At 53.5% G+C, this 25,326-nt stretch overlaps 10 protein-coding genes across 10 annotated transcripts; 4 read left to right on the top strand and 6 right to left on the bottom strand.

Moving 5' to 3' along the window:
• Positions 1-489: 489 nt before the first annotated feature.
• Positions 490-2,478, bottom strand: RHO25_001233 (uncharacterized protein; the record flags this gene model as incomplete). Its single annotated transcript, XM_065602091.1, has 2 exons — positions 490-1,621; positions 1,676-2,478. The coding sequence occupies 2 exons, from the start codon at positions 2,476-2,478 to the stop codon at positions 490-492; spliced, it is 1,935 nt and encodes a 644-aa protein (XP_065458163.1).
• A 3,503-nt stretch (positions 2,479-5,981) lies between these two features.
• Positions 5,982-7,285, bottom strand: RHO25_001232 (uncharacterized protein; the record flags this gene model as incomplete). The annotated part of the gene is made up of 3 exons (XM_023593843.2): positions 5,982-6,502; positions 6,567-6,649; positions 6,705-7,285. The coding sequence occupies 3 exons, from the start codon at positions 7,283-7,285 to the stop codon at positions 5,982-5,984; spliced, it is 1,185 nt and encodes a 394-aa protein (XP_023459547.1).
• A 276-nt stretch (positions 7,286-7,561) lies between these two features.
• On the top strand, positions 7,562-9,309 carry RHO25_001231 (uncharacterized protein; the record flags this gene model as incomplete). Its single annotated transcript, XM_023593841.2, has 3 exons — positions 7,562-7,597; positions 7,722-7,749; positions 7,805-9,309. 3 exons carry the CDS (start codon positions 7,562-7,564, stop codon positions 9,307-9,309), a joined length of 1,569 nt encoding a protein of 522 aa, XP_023459545.1.
• Positions 9,310-9,410: 101 nt separating this feature from the next.
• On the bottom strand, positions 9,411-10,003 carry RHO25_001230 (uncharacterized protein; the record flags this gene model as incomplete). Its single annotated transcript, XM_023593840.2, has 2 exons — positions 9,411-9,626; positions 9,689-10,003. The coding sequence occupies 2 exons, from the start codon at positions 10,001-10,003 to the stop codon at positions 9,411-9,413; spliced, it is 531 nt and encodes a 176-aa protein (XP_023459553.1).
• A 524-nt stretch (positions 10,004-10,527) lies between these two features.
• Positions 10,528-11,115, top strand: RHO25_001229 (uncharacterized protein; the record flags this gene model as incomplete). The annotated part of the gene is made up of 1 exon (XM_023593839.2): positions 10,528-11,115. The coding sequence occupies one exon, from the start codon at positions 10,528-10,530 to the stop codon at positions 11,113-11,115; it is 588 nt and encodes a 195-aa protein (XP_023459552.1).
• A 3,911-nt stretch (positions 11,116-15,026) lies between these two features.
• RHO25_001228 (uncharacterized protein) lies at positions 15,027-15,323 on the bottom strand (the record flags this gene model as incomplete). The annotated part of the gene is made up of 1 exon (XM_065602090.1): positions 15,027-15,323. The coding sequence occupies one exon, from the start codon at positions 15,321-15,323 to the stop codon at positions 15,027-15,029; it is 297 nt and encodes a 98-aa protein (XP_065458162.1).
• Positions 15,324-18,018: 2,695 nt separating this feature from the next.
• Positions 18,019-19,590, bottom strand: RHO25_001227 (uncharacterized protein; the record flags this gene model as incomplete). Its single annotated transcript, XM_023593838.2, has 1 exon — positions 18,019-19,590. The coding sequence occupies one exon, from the start codon at positions 19,588-19,590 to the stop codon at positions 18,019-18,021; it is 1,572 nt and encodes a 523-aa protein (XP_023459551.2).
• Positions 19,591-19,807: 217 nt separating this feature from the next.
• On the top strand, positions 19,808-21,832 carry RHO25_001226 (uncharacterized protein; the record flags this gene model as incomplete). The annotated part of the gene is made up of 9 exons (XM_065602089.1): positions 19,808-19,880; positions 20,703-20,737; positions 20,809-20,898; positions 20,951-20,995; positions 21,045-21,072; positions 21,122-21,163; positions 21,226-21,450; positions 21,519-21,740; positions 21,798-21,832. 9 exons carry the CDS (start codon positions 19,808-19,810, stop codon positions 21,830-21,832), a joined length of 795 nt encoding a protein of 264 aa, XP_065458161.1.
• Positions 21,833-21,954: 122 nt separating this feature from the next.
• Positions 21,955-22,446, top strand: RHO25_001225 (uncharacterized protein; the record flags this gene model as incomplete). The annotated part of the gene is made up of 1 exon (XM_023593835.1): positions 21,955-22,446. The coding sequence occupies one exon, from the start codon at positions 21,955-21,957 to the stop codon at positions 22,444-22,446; it is 492 nt and encodes a 163-aa protein (XP_023459829.1).
• A 563-nt stretch (positions 22,447-23,009) lies between these two features.
• Positions 23,010-25,095, bottom strand: RHO25_001224 (uncharacterized protein; the record flags this gene model as incomplete). The annotated part of the gene is made up of 10 exons (XM_023593834.1): positions 23,010-23,124; positions 23,172-23,199; positions 23,248-23,373; positions 23,429-23,689; positions 23,743-23,881; positions 23,928-24,061; positions 24,120-24,465; positions 24,520-24,779; positions 24,829-24,915; positions 24,972-25,095. The coding sequence occupies 10 exons, from the start codon at positions 25,093-25,095 to the stop codon at positions 23,010-23,012; spliced, it is 1,620 nt and encodes a 539-aa protein (XP_023458343.1).
• Between the last annotated feature and the right edge of the window lie 231 nt (positions 25,096-25,326).

The following is a 25,326-nucleotide window of genomic DNA, read 5'->3' as shown; positions in this document are numbered from 1 at the left end:
AGAGAGAAGGAAAGCCACGAGACACAGTACCAGAGTAACAGACTCCACATGGGAGCAGACCGTGGATTTGGTCGAATGTACAGCAGTATATATCCCGTTACACGCAACCGACATCTAGACCGTGCTTCCTTCGTAATCATGTCATACCATTCATTCATGCTCGAGGCGAATCTGCCGAGCTCCCGTAATTCCTTCAAACGTGACCTTCGTAAAGCGTGCAGAAAGATAAGTAAAAAGAAGAGGTTTTTGTAGACGAGCGAACAGAAATCCGCGAAAAGAAAAGCGTAGAGCTCGTCCATGGTGGGTATCGCGAGAATGCAATATTATATCAAGTTCCTTTTCCTCAATTTGTTGATTTGAATGAGATCTGAAAAAGCCGAGAATTCCTGGTCTGTGGACCGGTTTCTGCTGTGGAGTTTTAGATCAAAAGAAAAAGCGGTTGTCCAGAATGTTGTGTCGTGAGATTGTCGTCTATATTGTTCAATGCCGTTATGATGTGTCAGTCTTGAGATTGTTCCCGTTGCTGCCTCGCCGATCGATTTCGTTATGTTCACGAACCAGTTCCTTGAATTGTCGCACCACGTCTGACGGTATTTGGCCCCAAAGCAGACTTCGAGTGTAGACCTCTGCCTTATTGCTGCCAGGTTGATCTTGTTCGAGATTTGCCAGCGCCTCTGCGAGCACACGCCGTTGCGGGGGCCCGGATTCCTGGTTCATTGGCTGATTGTACGCGTGCCCATTGCCGTTTGTGAGCGAAGCATATTGCGCTTGCGTCAAGGAAAAGGCCTGGTCGATCTGCTGTTGCTTGGTCGAAGTTGTTATGGCGTGATGCATACGGTCGATTTTGCTCGATCTGCCCGGAGCAGGCTGGCCAGAGGGAAGCGGTTCTGGTGCAGCTTCTGTTGTCGATTGGTAACGGTTCTCTCCGTGAGGAACGCCACTCTCTGCAAGCAGGCTATCGAGGACAGCAGGAGCTGCAGCCCGTACATCAGGTGGCATCTGGGGCAAGTCGTGTGGTTGCGAAGCCGGTGGTTTGGAAGCGATCCAGGCACCGCACAAAAGTAGCATGAAGAGGAGGCCAGAAGCGATCGGCTGATCAGTGACTGCCTCTGTGCTGCGCTTGCTTGTGCTTTGCACGGCGTTGCTGGGCACAGAGGTCTTCTTGGAAGGTTCGTGTTTGGCGCCGAAAGAAAAGTCGTCAGATGCATTGTTGGAAAGGTCGTTGACGAAGATGAAGTTGTCCCAGTCGTGCGTTCCCATGTTGAGTGCTTCCATCTCCGCGTTGAAGTCTGTGAATCCAGTGCTGCTCGGAGCAGCTGACATTGCTGGGGCGGGTCCGATTTCAAGCTGCTCTGTTAGGATCTGAACCCTCCTTCTCAGTTGCGAGGCTTCCTCGTTATGTCGCATCATGAGTTCACGCTTCTCGTCCTGCATGGTGTCGATGATGCGTTGCGATTCGGCAAGTCGCTGATGCATGACCTGTCGTTCTCTCTCGCGCACATCGCGCTCGCGTGTGAATTCTCCTAGTTGGGCTTCGAGCATGGCAATCTGGGTTGTGTAGCTCTTCTCCTTGACTTCAAGATCTTCAGTGTGCTTCTTCTTCCTCTGCCGAGACGCCAGTCTAATGGAGGATTAGCAACAAGGCAAACTTTGGACATGATTCAGGGATACTCACGCTGCTTCACGATTTCGGAGGAGACGCTTTTGTTGCTTGAGTTCTTTTAAAGTGTCTTCGTCCGTGGTTTGCTCAATCAGCTCGTCAATGGTTTGGATATTTCGCTCGTGAGGGATGTCGATCCTGCCGTTCTTCTTGCGAATGCCGTCCCTCCGCTGGAAGTCGATCATGGTGCGAGGAGGCGAGGACGGTCTCATGCGTTTTGATGAGGGCCTGCCCTCCATTTCCTGCTGTGCCATGCCCATCCAGTCCTGATGCGAGTGCGGCGACATGGGCGTCTGGACCTGAGGCGCCGGAATGAAGTGTGCTTCCGCGTGCTGCGGGAACTGTTGGTGGGGAGGGTGGTGACTGAAGCTGCCATGCGCGCTGTCTGCACGATTGTGGACGTAGTGCGACCCTCCCTCAAATGGTGGAGGTGGTGGCATGAACTCCGCGCCAGTGGTCGGCGTGCAGTCGCCAGAGCCATGCTCGAAGGGCCACGGGCCCGGCTGATGTTGTTGAGCAAAGGCCGGCGGGGGATGGAGTGGTTGCTGGCGCACAAAGACAGCAGCATCGTCGTGGAAGGGTCCCGGAGCTCCTGGTGCAGTGGATTCGACGGCTATCGGACCAGAGTACTGATGGTCCCATGCCTGAGAGTCGGCGGGCGAGAGCACGCCATGGGTGTTGGCGAACGAGTCCTTGCGGAAAGAGGTACCAGTCGGACTGTGCATGTCGGGATCCAGTATGGTAGGATCCAGCACCGCTGAGTCCTCGTCAACGAACGCTGCAGCAGAATGCGACTGGTACGTGTTTGCGTAGGCCATTTAGTAGGTGACAGCTCGGTCGAGGCGGTGTAGGTGAAAGCTTAAGCTGCGCAGCGCACGCGCGTGGGGAGCAGTGCCTGACTCTGCTTCGTCCAACACGCAGTGGCGGAGGCAGCCGGGTTCATGGAGCGCGGGCGCGGTGGCAGGAGCGGCAGCAGCAGTGGCAGGCGCAGGTGCGGCAGCGATGATGGGCAGTCGGAGGGTGAATGTGAGCGACAATCAATGCTGGAAGAGGATAGAGGTGGCAAAGGCGTAGGGATGACCTTGCTTATACTCGCGATCCAGAGTCTAAACACACAACTGCAGCAGGCAGGTGGGGAGGATAAGGTACTGTAAGTGAAGGAGGAGGGAGGCTACGCGCGGGACGGGCCCGGTTGCGAGCGCAGAGCAAAGCGCACGCGAAAGATGGTCGCAGGCGATGGCGACAGGGCTCTGCGAGGGCGTGCTGCTGCTCGGTGGTGCCCAAATCCCATGCAGAACATTGATTGGCTTTGGGTAGTGGTGCATGCATGAAGCTGCAGTAGGTCCGGATCGTGGCCGTGTGCTCGCCGTGGGCCTCTCCGCTCCGTCGCGCGCGCTGGGGATAAGTCTTGACGAATTGACGCGGCACCATCAGATCGCAACAATCACCGCCGTGTGCGCGCGCAGCTGGTGCTGCCGGGCGGATCATGCGGCTGGCGTGTGGTGTGGGAGGCCGAGGGCGACGACGACGGCGACGCGCTCATCCTCGACAGTGTTTCAGAGGTGCGCGTGACATTGTGGCAGGATTGGCGACTGCGTGCTCGTTGCCCACCGGCTTGCTTGCTTGCTTGCTTGCTTGCTTGCTTGCTTGCTTTCCTGGCCTGCTCGCCTGCTGCTGCTGTTGCTTGCGTACCCTTTCGGGCTCGAGCTCGAGCTGCACTGCACTGCACTGCTCCTCTTCCTGCTCCCGGGCGGCTGAGAATGGCTGGCTGACGAGCGACGAACGGCGGCCACACGACGCGTCGGGCATGTGCAAACCGCAGACAGGGTGGTGATGAGCAGCCAAACGGCAGCTCGGGAAATTCGTCAACTCCAAAAACAAGGCTGCCGCCAGTGAGGGCCGAGCCACACAAACGCTCGCGCATCGTGAGATCGCGCCGCCAAGCCTGCCGGGTGTGCTTTCGTTGTGTGAAGTGAGAGTGATGCTGCCCAAACAAGGTCGCGTCGCGCGAACAATTGCTCTCGCTGTTGCTCATACCGGCTTGCCGTCGACAAACACGGCCACTCTCGCTGCCCTCATGCAGCCCTTAGCTGCCTGACGACATTGCCATTATCCATGGGCGAGTAGGAAGCCTCGGCGCGACGACTGCTGCGAGCCGGGCCCCAACGACACGCAAGGATCAGAGCATTCACGCTGTAGCGGTCAAGTCGTCGGCCAGAAAGAGGTTGGGCGGACACTCGTCTGGCTAGTAGACCGCTACATAGTAATCCGCACACATGTTACTGAAATCAGGAATCAGATGCGCATCGTCTCTTGAAACCGGCACGTCCTGGATCATTGTGCGCCGCGTCTTCGCAGCAATAATATCCTGTTTACCCATGGCCATTCGCACGCCTCCGATTGCCTGACGGAACTGCGATTTGTGGTTCTGATGGCGGGCTTTGGCAGCATAGCAATTGCGGCCGTGAACGAGTCAGTTCACCGCACAATTACATGTAGCACCTCTGGCTTCCGAATGGCCATCGACATCATGCCACCGGCTCCTCTTGGCCCGGCGGACCATCAAGCCTGTGGAAGATGGTGTGAACACACGACACAATGAGATAGAACATTTGATTAGCGACTCATCACTGCTATAGCTATCCATACGATGTCTAGCGTCATATGCGTTGGGCGTTCAAACGACAGCTCTCCCACTCTTCACGAAAGCTAACTCCTCACAACCCAGAATACCGCATCTGCGGCACATGTCGCACAGCCGCCGATAGGCAACCGCAAACGACTGTCGTGCGACGCTCATCAGCGCGCATGGCTTCGTAGTGTGCAGGGTTGACGCCCCGTGTTTGCCGTAATAGAAGCTGTCGGACACAGAGTAGCCCAGCTGCGCAGCACAGCGTTCATGTCAGGGACGAACAACCTACTTTAGCAGGTAGTGCTACTACTCCTGTCGGCGATTGGCAAACGCGGCACTAGATCCCACTCGGCACTGCCCAATCGGTGGGATGGCCTGCGTGCTGCTTCATGCAAGAGCGCTTACAAGCGGTGGGATTCGTGAGCCTATCATGTTGCCTCGTCTTTTGGGCATTGCTCAACGCTCTTGTGACGGCACATCACCTCTTCAATTTGATCCCGACGACTTGATGATAGCCGATGAGATGCAATATGAGCTCATCATCTTGCGCGCACCGACCTGTTCATTGCCTTCGATAGCAGAGTATGGTTGGAGCGCTTGTCGCGGTGCACAGTCATCCTTCACCGTCACGCACCACAGCCTGTCGTCTGATCTCTCGCTCATGCGGCGATCTCTGACCGATTTGCTCGATATGCGGCAAGCGGGTGCCAAAGAGAGAGTAACGCAAGTGATGGCACTGCCCGAGTAGCGATCACGAATGGGAATGCGAACCTGCTAAGGCTTCGGCTATCATTGGTTGGATGACACGAAGCGGCCAAAGATGGTAATCAAAAGTCTTCTTGGTTACGCTACTGTTTTTGTCTTGCCGACTGACGACACGACAAGACGACACAAGTCGGGAGTACGGGTATGCGCATTGAAGCCCTTTCCGACTACCGTCTGTCTTGATGCTTGAGCAAATGGCCGAATGTCAGGCTCGTACATCGTTCGTGCTTACGACCCGTCCACTACAGAGCGCGGCCATCGGGAAGGCCCATCATTTGTCACTTTGCAGCAGCCTGCTCGTCCAAAGGGGACGGGGAGTTTCAATTGACTCGCCTCGCCGCTCGTCGTTCAGCCTGGTGCGAATGGTTTCGCGGTCCCCAGTCGCGCACGAAGCGTGCGTTGTACGTACGGCAAGTTCGCAATGCCAAGGCGGAAAAATAGGTCGAATGAGACTCTAGAGCTCGCAAGCTCAGCGATGCCAAATCGGGAAGAGTCGCCTGCACATTGGAGCCAGCGCAAATGGCGGTTGCGATTCTAACCCGGACGTTGTGGTCGAATGACGCATTGCGGAAATGCAGCCCATAGGCGGAGTCGATACTCGCTGTAAGATCCAAGACGTCCAAAGCAATCAACAGAAGGCAGACCTTTTCTCAGACGGTATGGCGGTCTCGGATCCTCTGCTTGACCACGGGCAATGGTCCGTAGCAGAGGCATGTCGGTGATAGGACTGCAGTCTTCCGATCTCTGAGCTGTGACTCAATGGAGTCCAGCTACAGTCGGAACCTCGGACTCGGAACAAATTCGGCCACATCGTTCGCGCTCTACTGAACCACGGAGAGCTGAATCAGACAGCCGCACTGTGAGTCCAGGAGCCAGATTGCACCGTGTCTGCGTGCGTGGTGCGTCGAACTCTTCGGTTCCTGCTCAAAGCTTCGACTTGATAGGTTGTTCTTCACCCTGTACTGCGATACAAACGACGACAGCGATGTCGTCTGGTTTGCCGCCCTCCCATCCTTCTTGCGGGTAACGCTGGTTGACTTCTTTGGCGAATGGGCCATCACGCCTCCGATCCAATCCGGCAACCTTGGCCTCGCGCATGACGGCCGAAGCAATCTGACCAGGCAGATATGACCGATTATGCTTTTCTTCTACCTCACGTGGTAGAGAGCGAATTAGGGTATCGTTCACCATCGTCTCGGCGCCAGGGAAATTGTGCGACCGGAACCAGTAGCCGCCCTCCTCCATGACACGCTGCACAATCTGGAGTGTATCTTGTGCGGAAAGGTTGTCCCAAACGCCGTCGGTAGCGAAGAGAACAACGTCGCCATGTTTGAGCTGGTGGCTGTGGATATCAGCTTGCGCTGGTGTTTCGCTGAAGTAGGTAGCACCGCCGAAGATGGCATACTGTGCTTGCATCTTAGCGGGAACTTTGGACATTTGATATGCTACATGATTTCCGCTGTCAGTAAATGTGGTCGTGAATGAAGCCAGAGCGCACTCTCCACGTACGTGTATTGAAGGCGTGGGTCTGGACTATTGATCGATGGGCCACTTTGCCAGGGCCGAATATCAGATATCCGGAATCTCCAAGACTACACAGTGCGTTAATCAGGGCCCACTTAGATGTCAAGATAGCATTCCTCGTACTTTGCCGTCTCAACCATACCATCCTGATCTGCCACACCCAAGCTGGCCGTGCAGCCTCCGGCAGGGATGCGTGGGTTGGCCATGACCGCATCGTAGGCTTGCTGCAGGAGCTCTTGTGGTTTACAGGATGTCCCAGCATCGAGGCCTTCGTAAATGTTGGCGGAACCCGCCATCAAGCCGCATAATGCCTGGCTGAACTCAGATGGATCCACTCCCTGGTCCTGCCAGCCTCCCACGCCATCAGCAAGGCCGAAGGCAACATGATGCGGACTTCCCCCAATGGTCGACGCGAAGAAGGCGTCCTCTCCCGACGCGGGCTTTGTCGAGCGCAAGTACGGCGGACGTGGGTCCACATGAGTGGAAGCGTAATTCCAGTAGTCTCTGCCCGGTTTAGGAGGTCGTGGAGGCGCTTGCTTTGGAGCGGAAGCAGCAGCTAGACGGTAGGTGAAGTGATGCGCCGAGGATGCGGTCGACGATTGTAGGCGGGGCTGCGGGATACGCATCAGGGACTTGATGGGGCTGGATGCTGGCGAAGTCGTCAGGCGTCGTCTCGCGAGCAGCTGCAGAGGGAGAGCTGACATGGCCACTCGAGTTCTAGGGCGAGCAAATAGCAGAGAACGGCACCGGTGAACAACATGGTCAGCACATGGCTCTCGCTACTGATGCGTGCGATGTGATGTCGGACGATCAGTGATGCGCACTGAGGGCGATGCGGTCCGTGGTGGTGGAGGAGGCAGTGGCCGGACGGGGTGGTGGTCCGCGGAGGTGCGCCCGCTCGAGGTTGAAGCTCGAAGCTCTGAGCGGAAAAAGGTCGCACTCACTTCACGACAACGCCAAAACTGCTTGCGCCCGTCACCATGCATTCAGCGCGCAAGGCATACATCGAAGAAGAGGTCAGTACCTTTGCCCCTACATGCGACTGCACCAATGTTGCAGTGAGAGTCATTGTCGTATTCACACACCCAGCAACAGAAACGCCGACGGAACGAGAGCGGGAGCTGATAGCGACAATGGCAGGATACCAGCATCGATCTCGCTAGCGTTCGTAAGTGCGAGCCCTGCTTGTCCGCGTTGACGCGCGACTGCTAATGTACGTTCAGCGCTCGATACCAATTACCATCTCCCCGCTGCGACGGTTGGCGGCGAGGCCCAACATGCGTCGACTGTCCTGAACGAATTTGCCCGCAAGCGCAAAGCTGCTGCGCTTGCAGTGCCAACAGACGATCAGCGCGTGCGCGCAGAACTTCGTGGCAGAGGCCAGCCCATCACCTTGTTCGGGGAGCGCAAAGAGGACCGCCGGGACCGCTTACGGGAAATACTGCTGCGCGAACAAGATGGAGGTGCGGCAGACGAGGATGAGTCTATGGCCGACGTTGAAGAGGCAGACGATGCGGATGAGGAGGGCGAGTTCTACATCGAGGGCAGCAACGAACTACTGGCAGCTCGTCGAGAGATTGCGAGATATTCGTTACCACGCACCACGCGACGGCTCAAGAGGCAGAAGCAAGAGAGCAAGATTCCTGTGGAGACCCACGTGAAGCATCGAAAAGAAATCAAGGGGAAACTCGCAAATGTGGATCTCTTTGGCAGTCAGATCGCCAGCGAGCGTCCAGTTAGCCTGACGCGATTCGCGCCTAATGGAGAGCTGTTGGCATGCGGAGACTGGGGAGGCACGGTGAAGCTGCTTGATGTGCCCAATCTGGACACCAAAATGACACTGCGGGGGCACAAAGGTATGATCGGTGGAATTACGTGGTTTCCTGGCGCGACCCTCCCCGGCTCGACAATAGCCCCAGAGGATGTGAATCTCGCCACAGCTGCAGCCGACAACGAGATACACCTATGGTCTCTGACACAGGATACTCCAGTGGCATCGTTGAGCGGACATAGCGCAAGAGTATGTCGTGTGGCATGCCATCCATCTGGGAGGTACCTGGCAAGCGCGAGCTATGACACGACCTGGCGCTTGTGGGATGTGAAAACCACCACCGAGTTGCTGCTGCAAGAAGGACACAGCAAAGAAGTCTACACAGTCGCCTTCAACGAGGACGGCAATCTCATTGCTTCGGCTGGGCTTGACTCGATTGGTCGCATTTGGGACCTTCGAACAGGCCGAACTGCAATGATTCTCGAAGGTCACGTTGGCTCAATTCATGCCCTCGACTGGAGTTGTGATGGCCATCGCGTCATGACAGGCAGTGCCGATGGCTTTGCCAAGTGCTGGGACTTGCGCGCTGTACGAGAAACGGCCAGCATTGGCGCGCATATTGGTGGAGTCTCCGACCTGCGATGGTTCAAGGGCACCGATGGGCCACTTTCGGGCGCACTTCAGCAACCCGATGCAGTCATGACCGATGGGGATGACCAGCAGGGGTCAAGCGCAGCTGTGCAACCTCGGAAGAGTGGCACGTTCCTTGTTAGTGCTGGCTTCGACAAGAATGTCAACATCTTCTCCGCAGACGACTGGGCCTTGTGCAAGTCCCTATCAGGACACGATGGCACTGTCTTGTCGGTCGACGTGACTGCAGATGCGGCCTGGCTTTCGTCAAGTGGACGCGATCGGACTGTGAAGCTTTGGGCCAGAGATGCGATGGATGGCATATAAGTCATCGCTATAGCCTATCACACAGTCTAGTCTATGGTATGATGGCAGTGGCCGCAAAACATAACATATTAGTTCCGGGCTCCGTCTGGTGCACGCCGGAGCTACAGCTTGGTCATCGATTTACTGACATAATGCGGTTTGTCCGCTAAGTACTTCTGATGGTTGCAGATTGCCAGCACGGCCCCATCTTCTTCGCGCCGCATTATCCCCCTAAGCTCGGCGAGACGCTTTCCGATCTGTATTACTTCGCACTCGAAAAGCACAAGTTCACCCTCTACGGGAGGTTTGAGATAAGTAACTTCAAGCTTGCGCGAAGCCTGCAGGAATCATGTCAGCCTTCGGAAATCGTTGCGCGGCTGTATTGCCAGATTCCACTTACGCCGGTACTGTGCCACGCCGGAAAATTGCACCCAATAATCGCTAAAGAGGTCGTCATATCGAAGAATGTTGTCACTGCGCCGCCATGAATCGTCTTTTTCGGTGAATCCTTGGGTTGGTTGGAGTATGTCGTTGGAATCTTGCATTCGAACACCGCTGTAGCTGATGTTCCTGGTCCGGCTATCGTTACAGAACGAACTCGCAATGCTTCGTAAAAGCGCTTGTCGAAATTGTCTTCCCGTATAACGCTTACATGCTCCTTAACGAATGCGTCGATCAGGGCAGCGACTTGCTCGTTGTTTAGCGTCGTCGTCATGGCTGATTGGTACTTTCTCTCGTCAAACTTCGGCCTTGATGCAGTACGTCTCTGCCTGGCCTTAACAGTCAGAGGTCCTGCTTGAGTCCCGGCGCGATGATGAGAAGGTCGATTGGTCGGAGTCAGACCACAACGGTGGATTGGTAATTGTGCAGCTCTCTGTATCTCCAAGGTAGACTGGTGATTATGAAATTATCTGCTCAACAATGACTGGCGATTGTGCAGCTCTCTGGCACGTTGAAGGAGACGTGAGGTTTACCGAACCCCGAGGCAGTTGAGGCAATCGCTAAATTCGGCAAATTAGCGCGCAATCAAATTCTGGCTAAGTGCGGCTAAATCCCGCCAACTACTTCACCTGTTACCAATACTGCTCAACCAATACAACAACACAGTATAAGTAATATCAAGCGAGTTCATTCTAGCAGGTACCATTTCACGATTTCGACAAGCGTATGAATCCAACGAGGCCCGGCCATTGCACGACTTCGAGAAGCGTATAAATTCGACGAAGCCCGGCCGAATTCATGCGATTGTTCATATCAATTTTGGCGATTATCCTTGCGGCACTCACACAAATCGACAGCTTAAACCAGTACATGCGTGGCATTCTACGAGCAGCAAGCAACCTCAGCAGACCTATTCGAAACAACAGCAGTCACTTCAATACTATGGCGAACTCGAAACAATGGGTTGGATACCCCGTCATCCCTCCGGAAGACCCTTCTCTCAATGCAGCCAATCCTACACCACGAGGCATTTCTCAAGTATTCGAAGCTCGCGAACAGGCGGAAGGTGCTGGCGCAACAGTACGGCGGAGCATTGGTACCCCGAAGTTGCGGAATTTCACTCCATTCTTGATGCTTGACCATTTCAAGGTCGATGTTGGCGCAGGCTTTCCCGATCATCCACATAGAGGGCAAGAGACCATTACCTATTTGTTGGAAGGAGGCGTAGACCACGAAGACTTCACGGGGAAGAAGGGGACGTTGTTTCCTGGTGATTTACAGTTTATGACCGCCGGAAGAGGTGTCGTACATGCAGAGATGCCCCACGACAATGGCAGTGGCAACGCACAAAGTTCAGTCGGACTCCAGCTCTGGGTCGTGATCTAAAGGCTTCGAATACAAATCAGCAACGGACAAAGTTCAAAAATAGGACAAAAAAAAGAGATCTCTCGAGGCTGCTATTGGGAGTTCGAACGACTTACCCGGGGGATTTTCCGTTAGCTATCTGTGCGCCTCATTTGCTGCCCGTTTTGCTGCCCGTTTGCTGGAGTGCTAAGAATACATAATCCCTACTGTCAGCTCGCCCAATACGGTGTATTGGTGGTGGATATTCGGGACACCCGCCACTTGCCGGGGCTCTCCACCCTAGCACCACTAGGCGATGAGAGTGGTCCCGACCAGGCTCGCTCATTGGCTATACTACCGTTAGCATTGAGCTTGCAGCAAGTGGGAAGCAGCCTCGAGAGATGATTGGTTGATTGATGACTAAGCACATTTCATCTAACCATATATAGTAATGATCACCGAGCTCCGATGTCAAGCTTGGAGGAATTGAGCAATTACACGAAGTCTGCTAGGCTTCGTCAGATTGATAATATTATACGGTTATTACCCCAGGCCCGATCGATAGTCTGCTGCACCCTGTTGGCGTATAATGCCCTTGAGTCTCATACTGCTATTCGCCGAAGCCCTTATAAGATGCTGCTCTCGGCGATCAAGCAGTACTCTTAAACGGGCTAGATTTGTGCATACTATCGATCGGGACCAGAGTGGTGATTGTACATCTCTCGTGGTCATCCAGATGCTGCTCCCGGCTTCAATGTATAGTTTTCAATTGATATAAGGAAGTGGGTACGAGGACATAGGAACAAGTAAACCGACGGCAAACAGTGTCTAGGTCATAGATAGAGGTATGGTAGCCTATTCGGACTCGATCGTGCGTTGATGTAGCTTTCGTAACGCGCGGTACGATATGCACTCGATGCGGTAATAACATGCTATCAGGACCAAAGACACAAGTTCACTTTGGTGGGATCATAGAAATCAGACCTATTGGCTTCACAGACGGAGATAACCAGCTAAAGAAGTCCATGTCGTGTTTTATTTGTTTATTTCCGATTTGTGTCTTGGAATAGCTAAGACAAATAAGGCTTGGAAGTCGCATGTGAAAAGATCTCCAGACTCGAGAAGTCTAGCAATAATGTGTTTTGAATCGTTCGTCTTCGCCTATCTCTACAACGTGACTCTTAACATAGCTTTTGAACAAGAACATTGGACAGCTGGTGTCGCCGAAGACTGATAATATCTTGGTTCTCGTGGTGCAGTAGAAGGCTGACTGGGCTGTGCTGCGCACTCGAAAAATGGCACGCCCACAACCAAGACTACACAGGGTAGGGGAAAGTATACTGAGGCGAAGAGAGACGCACACTCTTACATCGTGTCTATTAACAGTGACATAGAGATACACTGCACCCGGACCGCTTGTGTCAAGCAAGAGTGAGCAGGTACACGTTTTTAAGATGCTTCGAGTGGACGCCTGTTCGGGCATATGTGAGATTTAGGCATCGAGCACAGCAGAATCGAGCGATTTAGCATTCTTTAATATCAGTTACGGAATTCACAGCTGCGAATGTAAAGCTGCGGCGGATGTGAAGCTGTACCCGAGATGACAAAGTACACAATTTTTCGAGATTGAATAGTTCAGTGTCTATGTGAACCGCCAATGGTGGGAAGAAGTATCAAGTAATCTGCACAGGCGCTTCGGGTCTTTGCTGTCGTATCACCAAAGGTCCCCTTCATACACCAAGAACGACCCTGCGAACACCACAGCTCAACATCCACAAGTGGAGTGCCTGCACTGCCGACTGCTTCTGCTTGAGCTTCATGATCGACGTCTGGAACGTCTGCATCCGGAATGGCTTGAGAGTCGGTCTGGTTCTGGAAGAAGTCTGCAGCGTTGTGTGCTTCTGCTTGAGCTCCAGAAACAGAGACTGGGGCATCTGCCTCGAGAATACCTTGGACATCAGTCTGGTCTTGGAAGAGGTCTGCAGCGTCGTGTGGATCTGGTAGAATTTCAGGAGCAAGAAATGTGCATCTGCATTCGGAACGTCATTATGCGTCAAGTTGAGCAGGATATCCGCAGTCCGACTCTTCTGCTGTACCTTGGGAATCGAAGAGAGATCCTCCAGATTCCCTTGGCTCTTTACGACACCTGACTTCGGCGTAGGGGCCAGCACCGGGAGATATGAGAGTGGTCTGGCTTGCGTTACTCTTTCTGCCCGTGCTTCGTTGCCAAGAGTGAGAACGGTAGGACTCTGAGGATAGTGGTCGTGGCCAGGAGCGATGGATTGTGCGAGAGATGAGTCTCGTGAGGTTGGTATCAAGGAGGGTCGGGCTAACCAGTGTCGTGTTCTGAGACAACATCCGAGCGCCACGAGGTGCTTCCGCAATATACCGCTCGTTGTGGAGTGCAATGTCATGTGTTTTGGGCACGGCGAAAGTGCTGTCGAGTGGTATTGTGAAGGATGTGCTCAAATATATTGACAATGTGAGCAGGAATACCGATTTGTGCGGACGATGCTGCGACTGTTGTCAAAAGCGCTGGCCACTCAGAACGGCTGATGTCGATTCGTTGTAGGACAATTTATGCCTCCTCACGATGGCTATGCAGCTGTACAGCATGAAGCCATGTCACGCAGCCGTAAATGTAATCAACCGGTAGCCAGTCATGTGCACTAGTCCAGCGATGAAATGGCGATGTCGTAGATAGAACGGCAAGGGGTCTGGGAGAGCTTTCATGAACAGGAAGTGGTGTGATGCTGATCGATGGACTCGGTCTCTGTGTTGCGCTTCAACGGCGGTTGCGGCCAAGGAGAGATTTTGTCTCATGTGGATTTCGGTGTGATGCTGGTGCGTACGCATTTCGTCATTTCAGACGCTGCATGCTTGTCATATTGTGAGCGCATACAGCATGAGTGCAAACTCGAAGCGCGTGCGATGGCCGTGAAGAGTCGCGATGTGATAGCCGTTACTTTTTGAACGCCAGCATTGGAGATAAAGGCTATTGCTGTGTGCATTGCACGCCTGGATGTCATGTTGTTGTGCTTGTGGAACTCTATGCTGGCCATACGAACTTGCTTAGGTTTGGGACTTCAGCATAATGGCGCAAACCTGCTGCGGACGGAGAAGCGCTTCTCCCGTTGGCATGAATCGTAGCGGCACGGTGTAGCGCAGCGTGCTTGTGTTGGGGAGACATGGACACTTCAAGCCCACTCTTTGCTGTTTTCGAAATCAGTGCCCGTCATTGCGACAGCCATCAGTAGAGAATGCCGGCCGTCTTGGAGATTACGGCAGTAGGTACCACGGAAATGTGTTGAAGCACTTTTACGTTGATTTGGAGCGACTTTGCTGATCCCAAAGGAAGATTCCAAGCTCCATTGGAGGGGTGTGGATGATGTCTTGAAGCGTATATGCACCAGGCTGAGTTTGACGCCATCATACGTTGATTGAGATGTGTTGCAGAAGGTGGCTGTACTGCGCTCATTCTGTCATTGGTACTGAGAATGTGGTGAACCGAGCTGAGTGGACATCACGCCAAAAGCTGTCGAGCCACAAGCAACAGTAGAGCAGTGTTGTGGTGTTGCTATCAGTTATCAGTCGGCGGTGGTGTGCTCGTCCGCTTGCCGTTGATGCCGCAAGCTGTCCTTGCTGCTCGCATTACTTTGTTGATGGTGGTAGCGTGTGAGAGACCGAATTGAATGGTGGATATACGACAACGGAGCATGCAATGAGTAGCTGCGGACTGTTGGTAGAGGGTTGAGGCCTTCAGAAGTTGTGGATAATCCGCTTGTTTTGCAAACAGTGGTGCTTCCGCTGCAAGGTGATGATCATTCAAAAGGTTTGCTTGGGTGCTGCGAGACGTACGTTGATCGTACCAATGATCTCTCAATCCGTTCGGCCTTAGCGCGTTGTCGAGACATCTGCTTCAGGTATGTCTGGGATCACCAATGGGCTGGCAATCAGTGCGGTGCCACTCCAGTGAGGTTGCTCTCGTCCTCGGCCCCGTCCATGTCCTTGATCGGGTGTCGACAATTTGCTTGCTGACCACTCTTGTCCCTCACATCTGTCTGTGCACCGTAGCCCAGACCTGTCTCAATTTTACGTCCTCCACTGAGGTTGTCGCGTCGTGCCGTGCCTCCTTTGTCGTCGTTCTGGATGTTCTTGCTGCGATGCCTGTCCGATGTCGTCCCATTGTCCTCCTTTGTGATATCTTCACGCCCATGTCGTTGTGCAATCTTCAACTTGAGGATGCCCATATTGTCGCCTTTCTCTGCGGTGTTGTCGTGGCCTTCCAACTCGATTGCCTCTCCAACGCTTTTCGCTCTTCTCTTTGGTTCAATGATGTTGCTGTGGCCTTTCCACTGTTTGCTCTTCAAATGCTTTCCGTCCTTCTCAATTTTTTGTTGATGTTCTCGTGGCCTTTCCACTCAATTCCCTTTCCGACGCGTCCTTCTTGTTTCTTCAATTTCGTGGTTTTGCTGTGGCCTTTCCACAATTTGCTTTTCCGATGCTTTCCACCTTTGCTTCCTTTGTGACGATATTGTGGCCTTCCCACCATTGCCTCCACATCGTCTTCCATTCCATGCTGCGATCCTGTTCCTTGTTGTCGCCATTCCTTGTTCCCTGCTTGTGATGCCCTTCAAGCCATATTGTTCAGATTGCCTTGTCTTGCGGATTCCTCTCTTTGGCACGAATCTCTCCCTCTCTGGAACTTGACGTTGCTCCTCATGTCTCGCTCTTTCTGTATTGCTTCTCAAGCACATTTTGAATGTGCTTCAGCGTCTAGAGCCGCCAGTTACGAAGAAGTCTCGTGGAAGTGGAGTGCTGACCGTGGTCTCCAGGCTCTCAGTCGAGCGGATCTGCCGTCAGGCCGCTGTAGTCATCAAACTCGTCATCGTATTGGTGCCAGAATCGAGATTTCTCAGCCGCTGCTCCATCGCTCGTGACCATGAGTTTGGAGTCTGCGAGATGATGCGTGCAGTATTTTGAGCATACTCGACACTGCTAGCGGCGCGATGGTCGTATCAGCGTACATTCGATGCATTGTTGTCGTCGATGCAGGTTTCATATCCAGTATCGATGAGCTTCAACATCTGGAAGACGTCAAGGCTCGCTTTTGGTCGCGGTCTGGCGCATGTCGATGTTTGCTTGTGAGGCCCTGTTGCCATGGTAACGCTTCGAGGTGGATCTCTCAAAAGATGACTCGTGGAACGTTTGGTGCGTTGGTGCTGCAATTCTCACGGACCGTTCCGGTGCCTGATGTATCATCTCATCTCCGCGACCGCACGTCCTGTGTCTGGAGCGAAGCACTGCTGATGAGAGGGCGATTCGTGTGTTTCTGGCCCAATGCTGTTGGGAAGGTCCAAGCCATCGTTCCTGCAGCTGGTTCTTGAGGTCACTTTGCTTTCGGGAGCCTGCTTCGAGCATAGGTTGCCTGTTTCAACGACGAGTTGATGACCACTCTTTCTCCAGGTGGGACTTGGTCAAAGTCGTTCCTACTGTTCATGACCGATATCAGAATGAACACACTCGGACATAGCGAATGTCTGCATGCCGAAGCATCGATCATACCAAGCGTCCTCTCACACACCTCGGGTACCGCTGCGAGCGTTTCGATTTCGCGACTCTGTCGTCAATTCGGACAAATCTCCTGGAGCCGGACATAAATGGACACCTTGAACGGCGTCCATGGGCATTCTGCAATTGGTGTCATTATCTGCAGAGACGTCAGCAAGATTGCTTCAGCGTTAGCCAGGATACAAACCTTCTGAGCAAGACCTTTGACCATTCCCTGTGGCGCTCCCGTTCTCCTCTGGCAGGAGCGATCTGGGAGTCGGACACGCGACGCGCTGTCGAACAACACCTCGGGCCTTTCGGCGATGGCGCCGTGGTTGTCCTCCTGTATCGGTGTGAGCAAAGTTCGTTCGCGGTCGACCAGGCCACACACCTTTTGAACAACGCCTCGGGCCTTTCGGCGGTGGTGCCCTCATTTTCCTGCGAGCGACGTTAGCGTTGTGCTTTTCCGCCAGCGTCACGGCAAATGATTTCAGGGCTCTCAGGACCGAAACAGGTCCGCCCTCGATAATCACGTCCTCAGGCTGTCAGGACCAAGACAGGTCCGCCCTCGATGATATCTTGCTTGCCAATGGCAAAGACCGAGCTGTCAGGACCGAAACAGGTCCGCTCGTGAGTGTCACTTCCTTGGGCTGTCAGGACCAAAACAGGTCCACCCTCAGTGACCTCTGGTATCAAAATAACCACAGAGGCTTCCCAACAATCTGGTACCTGCGAATCATCCTCAGCATCGTCAATGCAAGATCGACTTCATGCTTGTGCCGCCCCGACAGACTCGGCAGGGTTGAGCTTGGCTCGCCTAACGGCGAGAATCTCCTTGGCCATTTCCAGCGATGGCTTTGGCTTCGTCCTCTTTCGGCCCTGAATTCTGTCGCTCCACCATCTCTCGCACTTGGAGCAGACGATTCGACCAACGACACCACACTCTGGCCAATCGCTCGGCAGCTGCCCCGGCTGTGTGCCTTGGGCCAATCCAAATAAGTCGATCGGACCCTTCACCTCCTTCCAGAAGTCGATTTGGCACACCGAACACCCCATATGTTGGGCTTGCAGATCCTCGAACTGTTGTGCCCGTTTTTCCTTGGTCCTGATGAATGCTACTCTCGCGTTCCCGGAGATCGGCTCCCCATTTGCGTCGTTCGGGAGTGGTTGATCGAGACCCTCGCCGAGGAAGTGTCTCCTTCTCGCGAGCCATTCTTCCTTCGGCAAGCCTTGCCTGGCATATAAGTTAAACGCCGCGCTGCATCCCGTACAAAGCCAGGACTCGGCGAACACGTCTCCATGACGTATATTGCGAAGCCATGCATCGCGCCAGCCTGCAACATCTGGGCTGGGTCCCTTCTTGTCGCAACCTGGACACTTGCCTAGAAGAAATCGTCAGATGATACGCATCAGTCCCAGAGAGAAGATTTGCTCACAGTCTTGGTCGCGCAAGGACTGCTCGTACTCTTCCTGAGTCATTCCTTCATCCATAAGCCATTTGATATGGCGGGGATCTTCGTCCACCGCTGAGCGATAAGCCAACACACGTCTCTTCACCCCATCAGTGTCCATCTCTGGATGTTTGGAGGCGTATTCCCAGCAGTTGTTGCAAATGTACGCCTGCTTGCAACCGAGACGTGGCTGGGGTGGTCTCCACAAGTTGTATTTCTCCATTCCACGATGCTCGCACAGCTCACAGTGGAAGTTCTGAGCTTCAAGGATCCGCGGTTTGAGGGCATCCCCCTTGATACCCTGCATGAAGGGACTGACTCTGTTCAAGCCTTTCCACTTCGGCTTTGGAACCACATCCTTGGCCGCCTGGATTGAAGCGCGATTGTTCCACTTGGAGAGTTTCCCACTCGATTGATCTTGTGACCCCAGGTAGTCGACTGTCAGGCCTTCCGAGATCAAGACATCCGCCACTCTTGTTTTCAGCGGATCGAACACTGAAGTCACTCGCAGCTTCATCTCGATCCCTGGGCGAAGGGCACTGCGCAAATGGGCGCTCTGCTCGGTATCTTTTGAGACGTCCTCGCCTGCATTGGCTCGCCTCTTTGCCTTCTCGTAGTGGCTCAGCCTGTTAAAAGCGGCCCCGTTGTTTGGAGCAGCTGTACCGCTACCACCATACATCTCAGCATCGTTGACCAGGTCACCATACACGACCCAGTGGCTGAGCTCCTCTGGTGTTGGAGCCGGCAAGTCTGAGAAATCATAAATGCCGAGAAACATGCCGCCCAACACCAGCTGTCGATCACGAGTGGTGGCACTCGATATACACTGCCATGCCTCGTCTTCAGAATGGTGTTTCCACCACAACTTCGCGGACCGTGTGAACGGGAAGTCTTCCGTCCAGTGCTCCTCAGAATTGGCAAGCTTGTGGCGAAAATGTATGAACTTCTTCATCCGACCCTCGTATTCCGCCAAGGCTCTCTTCTGTTGGCTCTGAGTCCTCTGTGGTAGTGGACCCACCTTCCCAATGTCGATGGCTTGAAAGGCGGCCACATCGAACTTGGGTAGCCGAATGCCCTTGCGTCTCTGGCCTGCCTTCTTGGTCACAGGCACAGCCTTGCCCTTGCCCTTGCCGATATACTCTTGGACCGCAGGCTCATCTTCCCCGTACTCATCGTCGTCATCATCGTCGTCGTTCTCAACTAGACGACCAAGAGCCTCCGCCTCTGGATCGTACACATGATCATCCCCTTCCTCTTCTTCTTCATCACCCTCACCCACTTCCTCTTCAACTTCACCGGGCACGATGGCTGAACCACCTGCCTCAACATCACCGACAGTCAGCTCGGCCTTCTTCTTGGCCTTCTTAGCCGGAGTCTCATCGGCGTCCGGCTGCTGAACTGCCACGCTGCCACGCTTCTTGCTGGTCTTGGACGTGACTGGCGTCGGGAGAGCTGGCATTGGAGCTGGCTCAGGCTCAGGCTTCGAAACGTTCTTGGTACGACGAGTGGAAACCATTTTGATCGGTGCAGGAATCGGTGAGTTGCTAGGGTGCTATCGTTCTCTGATTGTGTGTATGTGTATCTAACGTTCTACATGACTTGTTACTCTACGGGCAGGTGCTGCTGTCGTGCCTTCCCATCCTGTTCGACATCGACCGGGCAGTCTCCTCGCGTCTGACACGCGTAGGATCTCAGTATTGCAGGACACTCCAAAATTCGTAAATACACTCAACATGGGTATGCGATTGAACGGAGAAGTCTACCGCACAGAACGCGACGCATTGAATTATCTCAATGGCGTGTCGTGTAGTTCATTCAGCGAGGGAACGATATGGACCGCGAATTGAGTTTGGGCGGCCAAGACCCACATCCCGCTTGAGCAAGTTTGGCAAGAGCAGGAACATCGCAGTACTAATGGAAGCAGCTGAAGTCGATGAATCCAGCATGGTGAGTCGCAGAGCGATGAATGGACAGAACTGTCACTTGCCGTGCATTGCAGGTCTATTCGATACTCAGGCAAAGCAATTCCTGGACGCGTCAAGCTCGCTGAGACCCGTCGATGAAGAGTTCCATAATGTATGCAACAGGCAATTGAGCACTGAGCTCGTTCTCTTCACGGAACTCTTCACAGTGCAAGGCATGATCTCCGCTGTAGCTCAAGGCATTGATGTGCAGGGTAAGGTCAGGCGTTGTGTGAATCTCGCGCGCGTAGCTTTGGCGCCTGTGGGGCCGCGCGCTCGCTGAAGTAGTTGAGCGTTCTGACTTCCCAACTTTTCCTCTCTTCTTCACGAACACAAATTCAAAAGTACGTGGACAGCAACTTCAGCATTCTTCTCCCTGTGCCATTTGGCATGCGCATGGCCTTCACAAGCACAAGCACTCGCATCTCCACTCCTTCACGTCACGGCATCTCGTCTCGACATCACCTGCCCCCCCCCCCCCCCCCCCCCCCCCCCCCCCCCCCACCGAGCACTTCACGTCACGGCGTTTCGTCTCAAGGTGGTGCGACCGAGCACATCATGTCACCCAATTTCATCTCAATTTCACCTGCACATGCTGAGGGCTTGACCAACGGGATTTCGATCGTGCGAGGCTGCAGCATGTGCTTATGCTAACGTGTATATATAGTGGCTTTCCACCAGAGCTTCGGCTCTGCTCAAGTTGTAAGTGTCAACTACAGAAAAACAGTATTCTGCAACAGTGACCGGACGAGTACGCTAACGCGGCATTGCAGAACAACTACTTCAACACCGGCGGTGCCGGTGACGACGGCGGGGGTGGTGGGGGTCGGCGCCCACCACCCGGTGCCTGCACCGAGTGCGGCGTATGCTCATGCTAGCCGTGATTGATGATATGTATACTGATATTGAGCTCAGAGCTTCCTGCACTTTCGTCGGGACTGCCCGAAGAAGAACGCCAAAGTCAGTAATGCTCAACAATGGTTTCATGATAGTACTAATGCAATCGCAGGGCACCAAGCAGCGTATGCTGCAGCTGCGTAAGATCCATGTTTGATCCGTGGTATTCGTTATTGACCTCTCCTTTAGACGGCATCACCAAGCCGGGCCGCGGGCACGGGCAGAAGCGTGGTGAGTCTGAAGAAGATTCAATCGAGAGTTGCTTGTAAGCTAATCTACTGTAGGCCGTGGAGGCCGTGGAGGCCGAGCAGCAAACGGGCAGCAAGGGCAGAACGTGCAGCAAATGGCGCAGCAAATTGCTGCTTTGCAGCTGCAGCTGCAGCAGCTTACGGGCAATGGGCAGCAAATGGGCAATGGGCAGCAAGTGGGCAACGGGCAGCAAGTGGGCAACGGGCAGCAAGGCGCCACGGGCAACGGGCAGCAAGGCGCCACGGGCAACGGGCAAGACGGGCAAGAAGGTAAGTCACAGGCACGATCTGGCGTTTGAGCTCAGCAGGATATTGCTAATGCGCAGGTCTATTGACAGACGCCGCCATGGCGGACGTGTCGGCAGCAGACGGGCAGCAAAACGGACAGCAGAACGGGCAGCAAGACGGACAGCAACCGGGCAGCCAGCAGCCAACGGGCAACGAGCAGCAAACGGGCAGCCAGCAGCAAGTGGGCAGCCAGCAGCAAGTGGGCAGCCAGCAGCAGACGGCAGCAGATGGGCAGCCGCGCGGCGTCCTGCCGCATGGCCTTCCGGACGAGCGTGAGTCTTACCAACGCGTGCTCTCTCATCTCAGTCTTGCAAGCTAATATTTCGCAGTGACAGCAAATGCTTGGTCCGGGTCCGGACAGTAATGGGCTCATCGACACGAGCGGGCACGAGCTCAGGGTTATGGCGTACTCTTGACTTTTTACTACTTCACATGCACGCAAGCTTCTGATCTGATCCAGGGCTTTGCCCATAGATAGCTCTGCAAATGCAATACCTTTTAATCATTCTACTGAGTCTGATATCCATCATCAAAGTGATTTCAGGCCGCTCGCAAAACGTTGACTCTTTGCAAGAATTAGCCTACACTCCGGTCTGGATTCTTGATGTAACGATATCGCCTGGCGGACGACTAGTTCAGCCTCTTCCGGCCAAATGGAATACATTTGCGTACACGCTGGAGGGAACTACAGTATGGGATACGGGAAGCACAACTAAAGAAGTCCCGCGCTATCACAACACCGTCTTTGAACAAAATGGTGACCAAGTAATTGCATATGTTCCGTCAAGTGCGAAGGAGGACTCTCGGTTTGTCCTGATTTCTGGCATGCCTCTAGACCAACCTGTGCTCCAATACGGACCATTCGTCGGGTTAAATGCCGCCCAGGTTCGACAAGCCGTGATGGACTACAGTACATACTCAAATGGATTCGAAAGAGCGGAAAATTGGCAGTCTGAGATCGGTAGAAGCATGATTTAACGGCGGGTTATATAAATCGACAGAAATTAGAACGTTCTCAGCGTAGTAACTGTTCTTCATTGATACATTTCCACTTATCACTCGGATGCCGTAGGTCCCTTGCTCATGGCCAATGTCTCTCTAAGGCCTCCATTCGAGTGTTCGCAGATCAAAATCTTAGGAGCTCTACGTCTCGCTCCGGTTCACCTTGTGCATCTCTGCTGCGGTCTGAGATGATCATCGTGAAGAACACCTTGCTCTGAAATTCTGAACCTTTCACAGCCTCCCTGCTTGTCAACGACCCAGATGGGTTCTAGAGAGGTCTGTCTGAGACGTGACTGAATTCTGCATCAAAGCATATCACTCTCTAGAAGAGAAAGAATGTCTCTGTTCCCTGTTGTAACAAAGCGGCGCGGACGTACGTACAGCCTCTTCCGAGATACCGCATATTTGTACGTCCTGCATATACTTTTTGGATTATGAATTATGTCTAACACGATGTCAAACCGATATTTTTATCAGCACAGATTTTATCAGGTCTGATAACGCCTGCTCAGCCATAGCCATGGCTGCATCGTGCTACATCAATTGCCTGCAGACCGATAGTTGCCCTCGCTATCCAGCAATTCAGCCGAGATTCTCTCCCATTCCCTCTGCACCAGTTTTGCTCGTGCTTCGCTACGCGGCCGTATGGTGCACCTGAAGATCATTAGAGTCAATAGCTTAACTGAAATATACCAACTTACTGGAACGGCGCCGGTGCTGCTGCAAGACCTACATGACGTTAGCAGCGACTAACCAATTTCTCACAGGGAAACACACCTCCCACAAATGCGTCTCTATCAATTTCAATTTCCTTACCATCGGCATCCTTGGCTTTCTGTATGTCAAAAGCCCACAAAATGCGCGAAATACTCAGTAAAAGAGTGTTATGGGCAACGTGCATGCCTGAGCTTGCGGTCAGAACCAAGTATCGAATGAGCGGAGGATGGGCTAGACTCACCAGGACAGATTCTTCTTCCGGACCCGAAACCCCACTGCCCTCGATCGCTGGGTTTGGCGACGTTTTGTGATTCGAAAATAGTCGTATTGGGATCCTGCCTTTCAGGTCGGAACTCACGCGGTTCGTCGAAGTCCTTTGGATTGTGGTTCGCTGACCACACTGCCAGTACGATTGTGGCACCTTTCGGGATGCGGTAGCCGTGGTAGTGGTCTTCATTCATCGCCGCGTGGGGTATCGCTCCATTGATCGCAGTGGGCATCCCTTGAACCACAACGTTAAAGCAGATCGGGGTCTGACAATCAGGCTGGACTCACATCTGACAGTCTCCTTTGCTGTACAATTGATGTACTTCATTTCCTTGAGATGTTTCCCTGAGGGGAGCTCATCTGATTGCACGATACGATCAATCTCCTCCTGAGCCTTTCTCTGCACTTCAGGGAACATTGCCATCGCCTATTGTTGTTAGAACTGCGACTCAAGAGACATTCCAGCGATATACCTTGATGAAGCCCTGAAGCGTATATCTCGTAGTGTCAGCGCCGCCTTCGAACGCAATACCTGCGACATATGTAGCTGCGTGATCAGTCAGAAGTTCCATGTCGCCTTTCGAAGCTTCGATATCACGCGCAAAACCTATCAAGCGGGTACCAATTAGTATGAGCAAAAATTCCATCAGAAACTAGTCACATACACTGCCCTTTGCTCTCCAGTCCCATGGCATATGCTCTGGCAAAAGTCTTCTTCTCCTTGGCGTACGCTTCGAGGGCGCTCCTAGCCCAAGGATTCCACTTCCGTGGCACCAATTCGATAAGTGGCCTGAGCGATGGATACCAGTCCAGCAACTGAGATTGTACCACGCAATGGAAGAAACCGTGCGAGTTCTCAAGGAGCTCATGTGCCAATGGGCTCTGAGCGTCAGGCAGGCGGAAGCCGTAAGCGATGCTCGACGCCATGCTTCCAGTCATTCGACCGATGTATTGCACGAAGTTGACGGGGTCTCGCAGAAGCTCGGTGCACATTTGATGTGTTTCTACCTCCTGTAGTGCATCATGTGAGCGGCGTCATGATTTCGGTATCAGAGACAGCATTACCTGGTAGAGGAGGTATTTCTTGGCGACTGAGATGTTGAGCTGAGCGTGATACAGCTTCCTCTCCATTCGCCATAGTTCGTCGTAGCCTCTCATGATAATCCTGGAATGATCAAAGAGCCCGCGTACCCACAGGTCGGGCCTGTCGGCATAATTTGAGCCTCGTTGATCGACCAGGTCGCGGATTACGCCGCCTTCGGCAAGCACAATTGTCGTCTGCTCGCCGAGCTTGAGAGAAAAGATAGGGCCATCTTGTTGAGGACCTGTCAGCTGGGTGTCTTGCTTGGACAGTCATAATCTTGATACGCCTACATTCTTCGGCCCATTTCTTGTACTGGACATGCAGGTTCTTCTTTGGGAGCTGATGGAGGTTCCCCAAAATCGGCAGAGTCGGTGGACCTGCGCAAGAGTGTCAAAGTCTGTAAACGTTACTTGTCAATCCACTATCTGCTTACCTGGGGGTAAGTCGCTCGGCCTAGAACCAATCCGTAGGAGACGCCACAGCAGGAAGGCGACCACGATGCCGATCGTGGACGCGACAACGAGGTGGTTTGAATTATCGACCTTCTGGGCAAGCATGCTGATGTTCACTTCATCTGTCTATGAAGCCACTTCATGTGAAGATCTACTTCGTGTTATACATCAGCGTCGTGGTACTGTAAGGTGTGGTTCTGTGATTTGGCTTTCGGCCCGAGAGTCGGCTTTGGTCTCGATTGCAGCCAACATCATCTCAAACTCAAGCCGAATACTGTGTTGTCGATTGCTCTTGGGGAGATCCTTGTTCAACGACTTGATTGATGAATATCGAAT

The sequence above is a fragment of the Cercospora beticola genome, chromosome 1 (genome assembly GCF_033473495.1).
Source record: "Cercospora beticola chromosome 1, complete sequence".
Taxonomy (NCBI): Eukaryota; Fungi; Ascomycota; class Dothideomycetes; order Mycosphaerellales; family Mycosphaerellaceae; genus Cercospora; species Cercospora beticola.
The sequence above is the reverse complement of the archived record's forward strand: the minus strand, read 5'-3'. Positions and strand labels throughout refer to the sequence as shown.